General features: G+C 35.4%; 1 protein-coding gene across 5 annotated transcripts in view; it reads right to left on the bottom strand.

Moving 5' to 3' along the window:
• Positions 1 to 2,143: 2,143 nt before the first annotated feature.
• arhgef3 (Rho guanine nucleotide exchange factor (GEF) 3) overlaps positions 2,144 to 19,072 on the bottom strand; it is a 34,897-nt gene continuing 17,968 nt past the window's right edge. For 3 of the 5 annotated variants that reach the window (XM_057845433.1, XM_057845434.1, XM_057845435.1), the window contains 9 exons: positions 13,245 to 13,337; positions 12,960 to 13,172; positions 10,051 to 10,113; positions 9,844 to 9,940; positions 7,488 to 7,564; positions 7,155 to 7,412; positions 5,490 to 5,660; positions 4,618 to 4,807; positions 2,144 to 4,455 (listed from right to left, as the gene is read on the bottom strand). In XM_057845433.1, the coding sequence (XP_057701416.1) occupies positions 4,178 to 4,455; positions 4,618 to 4,807; positions 5,490 to 5,660; positions 7,155 to 7,412; positions 7,488 to 7,564; positions 9,844 to 9,940; positions 10,051 to 10,113; positions 12,960 to 13,172; positions 13,245 to 13,337 (1,440 nt within the window). In that variant the 3' untranslated portion in view covers positions 2,144 to 4,177. Of the gene's footprint in view, positions 4,456 to 4,617; positions 4,808 to 5,489; positions 5,661 to 7,154; positions 7,413 to 7,487; positions 7,565 to 9,843; positions 9,941 to 10,050; positions 10,114 to 12,959; positions 13,173 to 13,244; positions 13,338 to 15,430; positions 17,164 to 19,072 lie in introns of those variants that run through there. The other 2 variants (XM_057845436.1, XM_057845437.1) reach the window with 2 other exon arrangements.

Below are 19,072 nucleotides of genomic sequence, written 5' to 3'. Positions count from 1 at the left end.
ATTGTGTGTCAGCTCGTCATATTTACACATTACCGCTACGTACATGCCTCTCCTATTACGGCGTGTTTTTCTGCTCGTTAATATCAATAATCAAAATGGTGAAGGCGATGTGTGGCGGTTGGTTGCTGTAACAGAGAAGATAGACGGAGAGACTTGAAGTTCTACCGTATTCTGAGAGACCCGAAGATGAGAGCGAGATGGACTGCTGTAATTCGACAAGAAATCTGGGCACCAAACGATCACCACAGACTATGTAGTAGTCGGTAAAATGCATTTAATATATATTTAGAAGATTTTGGGCTGACAACCACAATTAAGATCATTGTGTGACGTTGGTGATTGGGGTCTATATCGTTGCCTCTTTTTCTTTGGGGGCGGAGTTGTTGGCGGTAAGCAGAGTAAAAAGGGAGAAAAATACCACGACTTCCGTGTCTAATTTTTCGCCGCCAAGCAAGCGTTACAATATTAATTAAAAATGAATGAAAACTAAATACTATTGAATATGTCATCATTATCATTTTAAAAATTTAAGTGACGGGTAAAAATAGACTATGACTCGGTTTTTATGACCCTGTCAGTCAAAATGACAGATAACGAAAATGTCTAGCGCAACCTATATATATATATATAATTTTCTAATTGTATTTAACGTTACAAACATAATATGTTACACTCATACAGAGTCTTAAGTTTAGGCTTAAGGTAGGGTTATCAAATTTATCCCGATAACGGCGATAATTAAGTCTTTAAAAAATGTATCACTTTAAAATATTTAACGCAATTAATGCATGCGCTGCACGACCCACTCACGCATTGTCGTGCTCAATCTGTAATGGCGCCGTTTTACCTATATAGAGAGATATAAGGCAGCGTATAATGAGTAGAGTTAATTTTGGCAGCCTTTGGAGCCTTTTTTTAACTGGCTAAAGCCTTACAATCCCTCTCCCTATGATTAGAAATATCAGTGGAAGCAATGTTGGGAAGCAAGGTAGCAATTGATCTTTTTCTTAACACCTTAAGTTATTTCCCAACGCAGAGAAGATATATCAATTGGTAGCACTATGCACAGTCATGGTTCCACTTCCCATCATGCATTTGGCCATGGCTACAGTATCATTTACTGAAAGCTCAACAAATACACTAGATGGCAATATTTAGTCACAATATACAAAGTCACAAGTCTTTCTATCCGTGGATCCCTCTCACAGAAAGAATGTTAATAATGTAAATGCCATCTTGAGGATTTATTGTCATAATATACAAATACAGTACTTATGTACTGTATGTTGAATGTATATATTCGTCCGAGTTTGATTCATTTTTTTTCTTAATGCATTGCCAAAATGTATGTGATCGGGAAAAATTATCGGGAATGATTGGAATTGAATCGGGAGCAAAAAACATGATCTGAACAACCCTACTTATAACAGATGTCATTTAGTGTTATCCGGCAAATTATCTCACTCTTGATTGGATGTAAGTTCTGAGTTGGACATATATGGAGTTAGTGACATCATTTTCCGGATGGCACTTAATGACATTTGTCATAAGCAATCAATAATGCCCATGATCGTGTCATGTCATAATTACGACTGTCTTATGACAGTCTTATGACGCAGCTTTCAAATAAAGTGTTACCTATTAACGCAAATAAATCAAAAAATTAGCCGCACTAGACTAAAAGCCGCAGGATTCAAAATGAAGGGAAAAAGTGGCGGCTTATAGTCCGAAAATGACTGTAGTTGTTTTTATTTACGGCACGAAAATGAAGTTATTGGTATTAGGGAATACTAATAATGTTTTGTAATATGTACTCTTCAAGAGCTAGTTTCCAACAGGCGGGCGCTCAACTCAAAATGGCCACTTGCTACGCACGCTGCCTAAAAAAATAAGGGGACGCTTGTTGTCCTTCCAAGACCAGTCATCCATCTGCTGTGAATTCAAATTAGTATATCACGAGTAGACGTCAAATCTATTTGAAGCGGGAGGGTGGGAGCGACTTCAAATTAATTGGATGTCTAGTGCCGTCAATAGCAGCCGTTGAGTAAGTAGGAGCTGCTTTGACAAAATATTTGAAACATATATATAACAAAGTATATAAATTGATTTTAAAAATCTTTTAAAAAACATTTGCAAGAGAAGGTAGTTTTGACTTCATTTTAATATCAGTGCATTGACTTTGATGGGAACATCGTCCTTACCAAATGGCCGCCCCGAGGCCATGTTGGTAGGGGCGATGAAAGGTCTTTTCATGCTTCTGCCTGCACTGAGTTTAGTAGACGTCCAATCCATTTGAATGTTCGTTCATTTGCTGGCTTCCCTCCCACTTCAAATGGATTGGAAGTCTAATGTCGTCAGTGTCTAACCAAGCCATAATAGAATTATTTTACATTCAAGTGCGTATACAGAATTTAGTATTGGGAAAAAAAAGATATAGTGTGATTTTTTCAAAAATCATGGTGTCGGTACAGTACAGGTATCGGTTAATACCACCAAAAATGACTTTTTATGGAGCCTCTTGGGTGCCAGGGTAGAAAGAACATACCTAATCTGTACCCCCAGTTTAGTCATCGGTGGGTCCAGATAAGGAGTCTGTAGGTACAGATTAGTAGTTTATGGGTATGGTTTAGTAATCTGATTGTATATACTAGTAAACTGTGGGTACAGTTTAGTACTATGTGGGTGCAGTTTAGTGGTCTGTGGGTACACTTTAGTAATCCGTGGGTACAGATTAGTAAACTGTCGGTACAGTTTAGTAATCTGTACATAACAGTAAACTGTGGGTAAGGATAGGTAAACTCAGGGTACAGTTAAGTAGTCTGTGGGTACAGTTTAGTAATATGTGGGTACAAATTAGATATCTGTGGGTACAGTTTAGTAATCTGTGGGTACAGTTTAGTATTACTGTATGTGGGTCCAGAGTAGTAGTCTGTGGGTACAGTTTAGTAATCTGTAGGTACAGATTAGAAAACTGAGTACAGTTTAGTAATCTGTTTGTACATACTAGTAATCTGTGGGTACAGTTGAGTAAACTGTGGGTACAACTTAGTGGAGCAATGGGTACAGGTTTGTAATATGTGGGTACAGATGACTAAACTCTGGGTACAGTTTAGTAATCTGTTTATTAAACTCTGGGTACATTTGAGTAATCTGTGGGTACAGTTTAGTAATATGTTGGTACAGATTAGTAAACTATGGGTACATTTTCTGTGGTAAAAGTTTAGTAATCTGTGGGTACAGTTTAGTATTATGTGGATCCAGAGTAGTAGTCTTTGGGTACAGTTTAGTAATGTGAAGGTACAAATTAGAAAACTGTGAGTACAGTTTAGTAATCTGTTTGTACATACTAGTAATCTGTGGGTAGAGTTTAGTAATCTGTGGGTACAGATTAGTAGTCTGTGGGTACAGTTTAGTAACCTGTGGGTACAATTTAGTTGTGCAATGGGTACAGGTTAGTAATTCGTGGGTACAGATTACTAAACTCTGGCTACAGTGTAGTAATCTGTGGGTACAGTTCAGTAATATGTGGGTACAGATTAGTAAACTGTGGGTACAGTTTAGTAATATGTGGATACAGATTAGTCACCTATGGGTAACCTTTAGTAATATGTGGGTACAGATTAGAAATCTGCGGGTAGAATTTAGTATACAGTGGGTACAGATTATTAAACTCTGGGTACAGTTTAGTAAACTTTGGGTACCGTTTAGTAATATGTTAACCAGTTTAATAATATGGGAGTAGAGTTTAGTAAATTTGGGGTACAGTTTAGTCATCTGTGATTACAGATGACTAAACCGTGGGTCCAGATTAGGTATGTTTTTTTTTTTTTTACCCTGGTGGCCGTAACTTTTAAAGTTGCTATATATTAGGTAAACATAATATAATTAAATTAATATTGATATTGGTACAAATTATTGCCATTTTCTATTTTCATGGATGAGTTACTCACGTACGGTCGGCAGGGGGAGCAAATTTGCTTGGGAAATCTCGAGGCCGATATGTTGCACTACTATGGCTTGAAAAAATTATAAATCACCGCTAATTTGGCGCTACCTGATGGTCAAAATCTGCATTGCAGGAACGGTCTATTCATGGCGATGATGACAGTTTTAAAATGTCGATTTCTAGTGCCATAACGTACAGCGCTACTCTCTGGTAGTACATGAAGTGCAAACATCAGCATCGTACGTCCTCCTGATAACCGGCGTCCATGTCCGCCGCTATTGCTTGCTCTTTGGCGTCCTCCATTTTGATTTGGTACTGAATGAGTTCAGTCTCGGCTTGGACGAGGTCTAGCGAAGGGTCCTCCTGTCCTGCCCTCGCCTCGGCGGATTCTTTGGCCTGTCGGATGCAGTTGATCCACTGCTGCTTGTTGAAGGCGTCACTAGCTTGAAAGCAGTGACTCTCCAGTGGACCGCCAGAAACTCGGTGGGACACGCGGAAGAAGTTCTTTGCTGAGGGGGACACCAAGCAAAAGCAGTGCCAAAATTACCGTCATTTTCAGACAAAAACAGCTTTTTTTAAACAGTTTTGAACCTTGCGATTTATATTCCAGTACGGCTAATTTATAGATTTTTACTAGCTAATGAGATCTTTTGCCAGCGGGCAGTACTGACTGCGCTCATTGTTGCTGAAAGCTCCTCGAATGGACCCGCCCACTCTCATCTCGCCGTCCGAGAGGTCTTCAAGATCCAGCTGGCGGATGGGGATGGGTCGCCGGCACAGCTGGTAGCTAGCGGGCTGCTCGTTCATGGAGACCGATCGGGTGATGACAAGCACGTCCTGGAAGAGGAACACGTGGAGCTTCTATATGTGGAGAGAGAAAATGAAGTCATTTGGCTGCTATTGACATCTATTTTTGGAAAATTAATCCTATTTTTGTAATAAGAATTTTTAGTTTTTTTTCCCCCCTTCCCTCACCCTATTGAAGACTTTATTTTACATTTTTTGTAAAATTAAAATTAAAGTTTAATATTATGACTTTGTTGTTAAATGTTTTTTCCTATTATTCGGAAAATACACTTTTATTACATTTTTTTTTTTTGCAAATATTCAAGATTTAAGACTTATTTTCCAATTTTGGTAATATTAAGATTTTTTAAAGACTTCTTATTTTGCAATTTTTGGACAAAGAAATTTGGAGATGATAAGACTTGTAATATACAATTTTTCGAATTAATGAATGTAAAAACATCATCAATCTATCATGTCAAACGCGATAATTATTCAGTAAAATCGTGATAATTATAATGTAAAAAACGAATCAGAAATCAGAATTTTCAGTTTTTTTTTCCCACTTTTAACAAAATTCATTCCAAAAAAAAAAATTAAGAAAATATTTTCCGTTTTTATCATTTATTCTGACTAATAAAATGAACAATATAAAAGAAAAATGAAACATAAATATCTTAAAAAATCTTTACATATCCCCAATCCGTTTTTTTTTTTTTTTTTAATTGAAGTCAAAACAGACGTAATTGTCACTAACCAGTCCTCGGTTGTTCTTGAGCTCGCCGTGGCAGCATAGCGTCCTGGAGCGCTGGATGAGGGCGTCACTCTGGCCCACCTCGGCGTAGAGCAGCCGGTCCTTGTAGAACTGACACTCAGACTCGCCAGTGCATCTGTTGATGTCCGCCAAAACGCTTTGGATCATCTGCATCTGTGGGGAGAGACGGGGTGGGAGCCATATCAGTTGATTTGATATCCAATTCATTTGGAAATGGCGGGTGAATAAACAAACAAACAAAAAAGTCAACAGAACTGACCCAGAAATGCACTAAAATCAATGCAAAACCCCCACCTCAAAATCCCACAATCCTAAAAAATTTTAAAACCACAAAAAAAGTCTAAAAAAACCAAAACAATTAAAAGGCACATTTTTTTTTTAAATCGCAAAAAAAAAAAAAAAAAAAAAAAAAAAAAAAAAGAAGAACAAAACTGAAAAAATTAAAGGTACAATTTTTTTTTTAATTAAAAAAATGAAAAATTGGTTTTAAAAAATCCATTAAAAAAGCACACAAAAAAACTGGGAAAAAACCCAAACGTAATTAAAGGCACAAAAAAATCCCTCAAGGAACTGGGAAAAAATAGTCCATAAAAAACACAAAAAACTGCTAAACTTGAAGGCAAAAAAAACATTAAAGAAACAACCTTTAAAAGGAACGAGAAACTGAAAAATAGCAACAAAAAATACCAAGTTGATAAAGCAAAAAACGGCAATTTTTTTTTTTAAAAGCTTAAAAAAAAACAGAAAACTGCAAAAAAAACACTCACTAGAAGGCACACAAAACAAAACAAAACAAAAAAACTGGAAAATTGAGAAATTGAAAACCCATGAATTAAAAAGCATGAAAAACACAAAAACTGCAAACAACCTTGAGTAAACCACAAAATCTTTCTCAAAAGGAAAGAGAAACTGAAAAATTGCGCCAAAAAAAACAAGTTGCTAAAGCAAAAAAACTGCAAAAAAAAATGTTTCTTTAAATTAAAAACTTAAAAAAAAGGAAAACAGAAAGATGCAAAAAAAAAAACAAACTTACGAGGGCACAAAAACATAAAAACTCAAAAAGATGGAAAATTGAGAAATTGAAAAATCCATTAAAAAACATAAAAAAAACACAAAAACTGCAAACAGCAACCTTGAGAAAATCAGAATCTCGAAAAAAAAAAAAATAAAACCCACAAAAATCAACATTCCATGGAACTCGCAAGGGGAAAAAAAACCAGAAATCGCAAAAAAAAAAAAAAACTTTAAAACTGCAATAAAATGAAAAAGTCAAACCACAAAAACTGCAAATTTTTTCGCAGTTTATCACAATTTTTTTAGCTAATTTTTTGCAGTCCCCCCCAATTTCTGTGTTTTTGTTTTACGTTTTTTGCAATTTTACATTTTTTCCCAGTTTTTTTTAGCTTATGCCATGATACTTTACTTTTTTCCAGGTTTTTGTGTTTTTCGCCTCTCTCCCCCTCAAAAAACTGGAAAATTGAGAAATTGAAAATTTGAAAAAACATAAAAAGCATGACATTTGCATTTTTTTTTTTTTTTTTTTGCCAATGAACTAAAAATATTCTTTTCTCAAGAACAAAGTACTACTTATACCAATAAGACATTTGTCTTATATTGGGGTATTTGTCAGGTGTGTTTTTCCCTCACCGCTTGGTCCAGGTGCGGCCTGTCCCGGTGCCAGTCGGGTGTGTGCTTGAGGATCTCCCTGAGCAGCAGCGGGTACTTGACCAACCGACTGCGCGGGATGTCCAGGAAGTTCCATAGGTCCAACTTCCTGCTGAAAGGCGACTGCCGGCAGCGCTGCAGGAAGTCCTGCACTCGCCGGTCCTGCTTCTTCTGGTCCAGCAAGGCCTTGGCCCAAACCTGATTGCCGCAGTAGGCCGTGTACGACGACAGACACGGCAGCTGCGTCCGGTACGGACGGCGTACGACACCATTAATTCCACCGCTCATTTAAGACTTTCCAGTTTGGAACCTCACCCAGTCGGTCAGAATCTGTCCCACATGTTCTGTGGATCCGTCCGGGTTCCTGGCCTGGAAGAGGTGATTCAGTAGGTCTGAAGATGTACGCAAACAAAAAGAATGAATTTCATGGTATATAAATTGAAAGGAAATGATATTATTGCTAACATGCTAATCGCTAATCATAAACATACCTGCTTTTACGAGGTACTAAAGTAACTCAAGCCACAAAAGACGGTATGTTAAATACCTTATAAAAGCTGTCGTAACATGCTAATTGCTAATCATAAACATACCTACTAACACTAACATGCTAACTGATAATCATCAACATACCTGCTTTTATGGCTTGAGTAACTAATATGCTAATTGATAATTATTAAGTAATACAAACCATAAAAGCAGGTATGTTTATGATGACCGATTAGCATGTTAGCATTAGCAGGTATGTTTATAACTAGCAATTAGCATGTTATTTCAGCTTTTATGGTGTACTAAAATAAAACAAGCCACAAAAGCAGGTATGTTTATAATGATCGATTAGCATGTTAGCATTTGACATTTTTGCTAACATGCTAATCGCTCATTATTAACATACCTGCTTTTATAAGGTACTAATGTAACTCAAGCCATTAAAGCAGGTATGTTAATGCTTATCAATTAGCATGTTAGCGTTAGTAGGTATGTTTATGATTAGCAATTAGCATGTTATGTCAGCTTTTATAAGGTACTTAAGTAATACAAGCCATTAAAGCAGGTATGTTTATGATGACCGATTAGCATGTTAGCATTAGCAGGTATGTTTATAACTAGCAATTAGCATGTTATTTCAGCTTTTATGGTGTACTAAAATAACACAAGCCACAAAAGCAGGTATGTTTATAATGATCGATTAGCATGTTAGCATTTGACATTTTTGCTCACATGCTAATCGCTCATTATTAACATACCTGCTTTTATAAGGTACTAATGTAACTCAAGCCATTAAAGCAGGTATGTTAATGCTTATCAATTAGCATGTTAGCGTTAGTAGGTATGTTTATGATTAGCAATTAGCATGTTATGTCAGCTTTTATAAGGTACTTAAGTAATACAAGCCATTAAAGCAGGTATGTTTATGATGACCGATTAGCATGTTAGCATTAGCAGGTATGTTTATAACTAGGGATTAGCATGTTATTTCAGCTTTTATGATGTACTAAAATAAAACAAGCCATGAAAGCAGGATGTTTATGGTGAGCTATTAGCATTTTAGCATTTGGCATTTTTTGCTCACATGCTAATCGCTAATCATGAGCATACCTGCTTTTATGAGATACAAAAGGAACTCAACTTTACGGCTTGAGTTACTTTATGAGGTACAAAAGGAACTCAGCTTTATGGCTGGAGTTACTTTAGTACCTCATAAAAGCAAGTGTGAATATGATTATCGTTTAGCAAGTTAGCATTATCAGGTATGTTTATGATTAGCGGTTAACATGTTATTTCAGCTTTTATTAGGTACTTAAGTAACACAAGCCATAAAAGCAGGTGATGAGCGATTAGCATGTTAGCAAAAATGCCAAATGTTAACATGCTAATCGCTCATCATAAACATACCTGCTTTTATGAGGTACTAAAGTAACTCAAGCCATGAAAGTAGGTATGTTTATGATTATCAATTAAAATGTTAGCATTAGCAGCTACATATATATGATGAGCAATTAGCATGTTAGCATTAGACATTTTTGCTAACATGCTAATCGCTCATTATAAAAATAACTGCTTTTATGAGGTACAATTAATTAACTCAAGCCATGAAAGTAGGAATGTTTATTAGCGATTAGCATGTTAGCATTAGCAGGAATGTTTATGATTAGCAATTAGCATGTTAGATCAGCTTTTATGAGGTACTAAAGTAAGACAAGTCATAAAAGCAGGTATGTTTATGATGAGCGATTAGCATGTTAGCATCAGACATTTTTGTTAACATGCTAATTGCTCATTATAAACACACCTGCTTTTATGAGGTACTAAAGTAGCTCAAGCTATAACAGTAGGTATGCTTATGATTAGCGATTAGCATGTTAGCATTAGCAGGTATGTTTATGATAAGCAATTAGCATGTTATTTCAACTTTTATGAGGTGCTAAAGTAAGACAAGCCATAAAAGCAGGTATGTTTATGATGAGCGATTAGCCTGTCACCGTTAGACATTTTTGCTAACATGCTAATCGGACTTTTGTGAGGTACTCAAGTAATTCAAGCCATAAAAGCAGGTATGTTTATGATTTTCGATTAACATGTTAGCTAGTTATTTAGTTTTTATGAACATGATTTTCGATTAACATGTTAGCTAGTTATTTAGTTTTTATGAACATAATTTTCTCAGAACCTTCATGCAGCGGAATCAGTGAATCCAGAGTTCCGAAAATTTGGTTGAGTTCTTGCTCGGTCATGATGGAGAGCTTCAGCATGGGGTCGTGGTAGGCCTGAATGGGAAAAAAAAACATACACACAAGGTGAGGTGAAAAGCCAAAAGGGAGATAAGAGTCTGTTTTCCTAGTTTATGAAATAATATCCTGCATATAGTTCTGCTCACCTTTTTTGCCAGTTTCAGATCCTCCACCAGATCTTGCTCACCCTGAGATAGCTCAAAAATGGCCTGTAGTGGAAACAAAGGAAACAAACTTGACATTAAAGGACACTTAGAACAACTGAAATTTGTTTCCAGGGTACATTATTATTAATAATATTATTTTAATGTATTTTTGTTGTTGTCTATTTAAATATTTGATCATGCGATTATTTATTACTCTTACGTCTTATTTATTTGACGCATATTTATAACAGAAATACTGTATATTTTTCCTCTTAATATGACTATATTGAAGTCTGTTTTCATTCATGTCAGGGAAATTCAACTTTGAAATCCATGACAAGTGTCAACTCGATAGCTCGATGAGAAATGAATCAGACCAACCAAAGATTGCCTGCTTCAAAGACTTTATAAACATGATATATCAAGGGTACAAAATAAAGTGATTCAGTCAGGAGCTGTGATCACCCAGAAGTACAAAGAGGCAACAACATTAAAGAGCGGTGCCGAAGCCCACCGTGAAACGAAACCTACTAAGAAACGAAACTCATCATCTCACAAACCTGGGTATTTTTCCATACAAAAACATCTTTGAGCTGGGACCTTGAGCACTGGTCCCGGTTGGTACAGAGTGAGTCATATCTGATAAGGGGGTCCACAGACACCCATTGTGGATGTTCAAAGGAATGTTTGGAGCACATGAACATATCCATGTATTATGCTATGATACAGTCTCACAAATGAATATAGTATCACTCCAGTTGTGTGTTTCATAAGCATGTGTAACAGAGTTATTATGGATCTGTGTGATTCCACTTGTCCACATTAGAAGGCACAATAGCGCCCCCAACTCATGTGGTGACTATAAATAGCCGTGCGAGCCGCAGATGGCACCAGTTGTAATTTGTCATTAGCAAAGGTGAGTTGGATAGCATTGCTAAGTTGCTCTTAGCTTAACGCCAAAGAGCTAACCATTTTCAATTATTCTTTAGCACGTTGTGGCGAGGCCTGTGAGAGTGACCAGCTCGCATCGTGTACATGTGTTATGCAGACAATAATAAGTCAAAACCATCCACGTCTCCTAGAACTATATTAAAACACAACACAACGCAGAGTCCAGGAGTTCGACGCTCCAGATTGCAACAGACAAAGAAAAAGGGGTTACACGTGATTAAAATTTCTTTCACACTCACTACATTTTTTGTATTTTAACCAAAGATATTACTATTTAAACTTGGGTTGTTCCGATCATGTTTTTTTGCTCCCGATCCGATCCCGATCATTTTAGTTTGAGTATCTGCTGATCCCGATATTTCCCGATCCAATTGCTTTTTTTTTTTTGCTCTCCATTCAATTCCAATCATTCCCGATAATTTTTCTCGATCATATACATTTTGGCAATGCATTAAGAAAAAAATGAATCAAACTCGGACGAATATATACATTCAACATACAGTACATAAGTACTGTATTTGTTTATTATGACAAGATATCCTCAAGATGGCATTTACATTATTAACATTCTTTCTCTGAGAGGGATCCACGGATAAAAAGACTTGTGACTTTGTATATTGTGACTAAATATTGCCATCTAGTGTATTTGTTGAGCTTTCAGTAAATGACACTGCAGCCATTCAACCCAAATGCATGATGGGAAGTGGAACCATGAGTCTGCGTAGTGCTACTAATTGATATATCTTCTCTGCGTTGGGAAATAACACAAGGGATTAAATTAAAGATCAATTGCTACCTTGCTTCCTGACATTGTTTCCCGCGATATTTCTAATCGTAGGGAGAGGGAGTGTAAGGCTTTAGCCTATTAAAAAAAAGGCTCCAAAGGCTGCCAAATTTCACTCTAATCATTTTACGCTGCCTTTTATCTCTCTATATAGGTAAAACGGCGCCATTACAGATTGAGCGTGACAATGCGTGAGTGGGTCGTGCAACGCATGCATTAATTGCGTTAAATATTTTAACGTGATACATTTTCAAAATAATAAATTACCGCCGTTATCGGGATAAATTTGATAACCCTACATTAAGCCTAAACTAAAGACTCTGGATGGGTGTAACATACGTCTCTAACGTTAAATACAATTAGAAAACAATTTAATTAAAAAATATATATCAAAAAAAGGCATGGCCGATATTTTTTTGCCGATTCCGATACTTTAAAAATGACGTGATCGGACCCGATCGATCAGCATCTGTGGTATTGTTGCTAACATGCTAATCGATAATCACAAACATACCTACTTTTATGAGGTACTAAAGTAACTCAAGCCATAAAAGCAGGTATGTTAATGATTATCAATTATCAATCGATCGGGATGCCGATCGATCGGGACATCATAATTTAAACAATATATACTGACCTCAAAATGCCCCCAAATCCACAGGAAAGGACCCGATATCAACAGGAAGTGCCCAAAAATCAACAGTGAATTGACCCTCTACCAACAGGAAGACGAACTGGAAATGCCCAAAACGCAACAGGATGTGACCCAATATCAACAGGAAGTGCCAGTTCCCAAAAATCAACAAGAAGCAATGCCATACCAAAGGGAAGTGAGCTGGAAAAATCCTAAACATCCACAGCAAAGCGCCAGATATCAATTGGAAGTGCCCAAAAATCAAAAGGAAGTGACCCCAAACCAACAGGAATTAACCAGAAATCAATCGGAAGTGACCTAATATCACTGAGGAGTGACGCAAAATAAATCGGAAGTGACCTGTAAATCCCCCAAAATCAATAGGAAGTGACCTGTAAATCCTCCAAAATAAACAGGAAGTAGCATGTACGAGTTTACCGATCAGCAGAGTAAAGAAATCTCTCCAGTAATATAATTTTCTAGTATTTCATAACATTATCATTAATGTCTGAAATTTCTATCCGATTTAAATACACACACCTCCTGTCGTTTGATGTCTTTGGGAGTGAGTGTCTGCGCCGCCCCCGTGTGGACGTCGAACGTTTCGCTCCACAGTTTGCTATCGCGACGTTTGCCGGTCGCCGCGGAAGGCCCGGATGCCGCCGAAGAACCGCGAGAAGAAGAAGCGTTGGGTTCGGTTTTCGCGTCGGTAGACACCGGAAGAGCTCTCTCGTTTCGGAAGCTGATGGAACGCTGCGACCGACCGCGTCCGTTAGAGGAAGAACAACAACAACAACTTCTTCCTGTTTTTGTCTCGGAGCTCACCTGCAGCGTCTGTCCCAACCTTTTGAGCGGCGCAGTCTTGATGGGAAAAAACCCGGCCAGGGATGTGGCTTTACTGCGCTTGGCGCTGGGTTCCTGAAAACAAACAAAAAAAAAGACTGCCATTGACGGCCGTAGACATCCAACCCATTTCAATTAAAAAAAAAAAAAAAAAAAAAAAACGTTCATTTTCTATGGGAAAAACATGTCAATATTTCAAAATGCTGCTAATCACATAAACCATTTTATGCATATTACGATCCCCCTCCCTTCAGATTCATGTAGGACAGGGGCTTAGGCGGCTTGTGGGACAATATTTTGCATCCCCCATTTGACATCCATCTTGAAACAAATTCAATTATTATATATATATATATATTTTTTTTTTTTTTTTTGAAATGGTAAAATAGCAACAACAACAACAAAAAAAGCCTTGCGTAAATGAAGTGAATACAAAAATTAATAATAAAATAAAATATAAAAATAACATTCAGAAGAAAAAGTTAATGCAAAATTTGTAAAAAAAAAAAATAATAATAATAATAACAATAATGATAATAATAAAATAGGAAAAATGGGGTTCTAAATGCAAAATTTGAATTTTTTTCCCCAAAAACATAGAATGTTTATTTTGATAAATAAGTTTATTACAAAATTTGTGAAAATAAATCAAAATATAAATAAATACAATTCTGAAAAAATCCATTTGAAATACAACAAATCTCACAAAAGTCTTAATTCAAAATTTGTAAGAAAAAAATAAACAAAAAAAAAAAAAACCTAATAAAAATAACAATAAATGAATAACAATTGAGGGGCGGGGTTAATACAAAATTTGTAAAAAAAAAAAAAATACTGTATATATATATATATATATATTTTTTTTTTTTCTTTTCTTTTTTAAACATGGTAAAATAGCAACAACAACAACAAAAGTTAAAAAAGTGCTAAATTAAAAAAAAAAAAAAAAAAGGCTTGCGTAAATGAAGTAAATATAAAATTTAATAATAAGATAAAATTTAATAATAATTATAAATAAAAATTGAGGAGAAAAAAATACAAAATTTGTAAAAAATAATAATCATAATAATAATAATGATAAACTAAGAAAAATGGTGGGGTTCTTAATGCAAACATTGAAAAAAAAATTTTTTTTTCAATTAAAAATAGAAATAAGTTTATTTTGATAAATAAGTTTATTACAAAATTTGTGAAAATAAATCAAAATATAAATAAATACAATTCTGAAAAAATCCATTTGAAATACAACAAATCTCACAAAAGTCTTAATTCAAAATTTGTAAGAAAAAAATAAACAAAAAAAACCCCTAATAAAAATAACAATAAATGAATAACAATTGAGGGGCGGGGTTAATACAAAATTTGTAAAAAAAAAAAAAAAAAAATATATATATATATATATATATATATATATATATATATACATAAAAAATGAGGGGGGGAAGTCTTAATACAACATTTTAAAAAATATGACATCATAATATGGATAATAAACTGAAAATGGGAGGGTTCTTAATGCAAAATTTGTAAAATAAAAAATACATTTAAAAAAAAAAACCTATTTGAAATACTATTTTGAAAAAGTTTATTACAAAATTTGTAAAAATAAATAAAACTGAAAAAATTCCATTTGAAATACTGTAACAAATCTAAAAAAAAAACCTAAAGTAGTAATAAATGGAGGGGAAAAGTTATAGCAAAATTTGTATTAAAAAAAATAAAATAAAAAGTGTAATCACATTTTAATAAATGAATAAAAATCAGGGGGGGTCTTAATACAAAATTTGCAACAAAAAAAAAATAATAATAATAATAATAACAATAATAACGAATTAATAAAAATCAGAGGGGTGAGTTTATACAAAATGTATTTTTTTAAAAAATGAAAAAAAAAAAAATCAATGAGGGAGGCTTAATGCAAAATTTGTATTTAAAGAAAAAGTGCAATTAAATTTTTTGGGGGAAATACTATTTTGAAAAGTTTTTTTTTTACAGAATTTGTAAAATACAAATAAAAATAATTACAATATTTAACAAAGTCGATTAATAGATACAATTTTTAAAAAAAATCTTACAAAAGCATGACAAAAATTATATGAAAAAAAAACACGCAAGTATTTAGAAGCAAAACCAAAACAAAGTCTTTTTTTTCATCTTGTTGTCCTTACCAGAATTTGCTTCCCTTTGCTCTTGCTCAAGTTGTGAAGCAGGAAAGCCAGGCACTTCTGCCCGGCAACCATGATGACCAACAACAACAGCTCAACTCTGGTCAATTTCAATCTCCCTCTCTCGCTATATTTGTGATGTTGAAACGCCCGCCCGTCATCTTGTCTCTCTTTCTGTGTGTGACTCACTTGTCAGCCCTCCACCTATTGACCATTTCCCTTCATTTCTACCCACCTTTTCCTTACTTTCTATAAAGATTCACAGGGGAAAGGCCCCATTATTTTCCCAAAAAAGGGTGAAGAAAACAAGAAACAAACTGAACAAAGGAAATTTCCTTGGGAAATGTCTGGAATGCAACAGTGATTATCATACGTACTAAAAATGTGCCATTTCTGGAGAAACCTTCTTGATTTTAGGAACATTTCCAGGTCACTTCTTGTTGATTTTGGCTCACTTTATGTCGGTTTTGGAGCATTCCTGGGTAACTTCTTGTTCATTTTGGGTCACTTCCTGTTGATTTTGTCTCACTTTCTGTTAGTTTTGGAGCATTCCTGGGTAACTTCTTGTTAATTTGGGGTCACCTCCTGTACATTTCGGATCATTTGTTGTTGATTTGAGGGCATTTCCAGGTCACTTCCTGTTTATTGGTCACTTCCTGTTGGTTTTGGGACATTTCTGGGTCACTTCCTGTTGATTTTGGGTCACTTACTGTACATTTTGGATCATTTTGTATTGCTTAAAGGGCATTTCCAAGTCACTTCCTGTTGGTTTTGAGGCATTTCTGGTCACTTTCTGCACATTTTGGATCATTTCTTGTTGATTTTAGGGGATTTCCAGCTCACTTCCTGTTTATTGGTCACTTGCTGTTGGATTTGGGACATTTTGGGTCACTTCCTGTTGATTTTGGGTCACTTCCTGTACATTTTGGACTGTTTCTTATTGTTTTAAGGGCATTTCAAAGTCACGTCCTGCTGGTTTTGGGGCATTTCTGGTCACTTTCTGCACATTTTGGATCATTTCTTGTTGATTTTAGGGGATTTCCAGCTCACTCCCTGTTTATTGGTCACTTCCTGTTGGATTTGGGGCATTTTTGTGTCACTTCATGTTGATTTTGGGTCAGTTCCTGTTCATTTTTAGACCATTTCTTGTTCTTTGAAAAGCATTTCCAGGTCACTTCTTGTTTTTTGGTCACGTCCTTTTGGGTTTGAGGCATTTCTGGGTCCCTTTCTGTACATTTTGGATAATTTATTGTTGATTTCCAGGTCACTTCTTGTAGATATTCCCGGGTCATTTCCTGTTCATATGTCACTTCTTGTTGGTTTTGGGGCATTTCTGGGTCACTCCTGTTGATTTTGGCTCACTTCTTGTTCAGTTTGGGGCTCAAATATTCAATTTCTGTCGATTTTGGGACACTTTCTGATGAGTTTCGGGCATTTTTGGGTCAGTTCCTTTTGCTTTTGGGTACTTCCTGTACATTTTGGATCATTTCTTGTTGATTGTAGGGCATTTCAGGTAAGAGTTTCTGTTCATTGGTCACTTTCTGTTAGTTTCGGGGCACTTATGCTCATTTTCTGTAGATTTTGGGGCACTTTCTAATGATTTTCGGGCATTCCTGGGTCAGTTTTTGTATTGAAAGGAAGTTTTTTTTTTGTCCACTATAATTAGAACCAATAAAGATTTTTTTTTTGCAGGTCTGAGGTTAAAATCAACAGGAGCTAATGGAGTGTTGGAGTGAAACATGCCATTGGAAATGAATGAGGTCATTGATATTTTTCTTGTCAAATTTTGGCAGAACTGTATATTTTTGCACACACACACAAAAAAAAAAAGGTTTGGTAACGCTTTATAATAACTATCCGTTTTACTAGTTAATAGATCATTAGTAAACTGTTGATAAATGATTTATTGTTGATTTGTGAAGTATTTGTTAACAGTTTGTTACGCATTTACAGGGTGTTCCAATATGGTTGACCCCATTCTAAATGCCCATGCTAATTGATGGATCTTAATAAAACTAAATACACTTTACGTTGAAGGTCATAAGTTTTATTTGTTAAATATACAAAGAAAAGTACAAATATTTGTTGGTTCTATGGCAGATTTTCATAAATGTGCAACATAAGCGCTGCCTGCAAAATGCCTTATCTTTTGAAGTGAACGGCACTTCTTAACCTGAAAAGATAGAAATGCCAAACGGTACACACAAAAACTTGAAACATTTCTACACAAACTGTGTTTCAGGTTAAGAACACCCTGTAAATGCTTAACAAACTTAACAAATGCGTCACAAATCAACAATAAATCATTTATCAACAGTTTACTAATGATCTATTAACTAGTAAAACGGATAGTTATTATAAAGTGTTACCAAAAGTTTTTGGCGCAACCATGAACAAAAGTGGTGAAATCGTAAAGGAGCGTGCGTGGCAAGAATTTTCCGAATCGGAACGCTGTTATTCGGCCACAGCGTGTGGACCCAAAAAAAAACAATACATTAAAAGTAGCAATTTTATATGAAGTAGGGCTGCAGCTATCGAATATTTTAGTAATCGAGTAATCGACTGAAAATTCTATCGATTAATCGAGTAATCGGATAAAACAAATATTTTTTTAGGTGAAGAGCAATTATAGATATACATGAGAAAACAAGACATTTTATCATTTTCAGTCAATCAATGTCTTTATTTTTGATGTATATTGTTGAAAACAGCCAACAATTGCATCTCAGATGTAACTAGAATTTTAAAAAAAAGACTAATTCACTGCTTTCACTCAAAAAACCTTTAGATCTTATTTAAAAAAAAAATATATATATACATATATACACACCTAAAAATGCCTTTACGCTTGATATCACACATCACTTAAAAGTTAGGATTTTTTTCCCACGTTTTTCAATTGAATTTCTATTTGTGTCAAGCCATTTTTAAGTTCTAGTTAAGTTTTAGGTTAGTCTAAACTGTAAGTCCTGATAGGATTTTTAGTTTTTGCACTGTTCAAAATAAATGTATGATACAGGCTGTATTGGAGCACATTAGGGACCAATGCTACTTGGTGTTTTATCCAGCAATGACTACTGAGCTAAAATTGATAGTTAGCATTATTGAGTTTTTATTTTACACCCTCATCACTCCACAACGCTATGTTATGTTAAAGCCTGTATGTAAGACACGTTAGCCACGCATCGAAAGTGGTCTTAATTAATTGAAACCTAGCCCTCCGCAGGGCTAACGTAAGATGAGCTAGTAGTGACAGTAACGTTAATCTTATATATTAGCGCTTAGCGCTCTACTGCTTTAAGATGGCGGCTGTTTGCTAACGCTGCCCAGACGCGGCCTAGTCTGTCAATAAGCATCTAGTTCAACATACATGTGATCTCTATGAGACTCATCAGACGCTAGCTGCAACTAACGTAGCATGTGCGGGCTAGTATTTAGCAACGTCGGCGTCGTTTGTAGCGGTTGTCGGCTGCAGTAAGTCCCCCCCCCCTTCCTCCTCTCCGCACGTGACATCAGCGCGTTGTCCCGCATTAAAAGTAGTCCGAGCAAAACGTGATGCTTAGAGCTGTCAAAATAAACGATTACTCGAGGTGAATAAAATTACCCGGATCCGTTTTTAAACTCGAGTTACTCGAGTTGCTCGAG

Source organism: Corythoichthys intestinalis, chromosome 9, assembly GCF_030265065.1.
Source record: "Corythoichthys intestinalis isolate RoL2023-P3 chromosome 9, ASM3026506v1, whole genome shotgun sequence".
NCBI lineage: Eukaryota > Metazoa > Chordata > Actinopteri > Syngnathiformes > Syngnathidae > Corythoichthys > Corythoichthys intestinalis.
The sequence above is the reverse complement of the archived record's forward strand: the minus strand, read 5'-3'. Positions and strand labels throughout refer to the sequence as shown.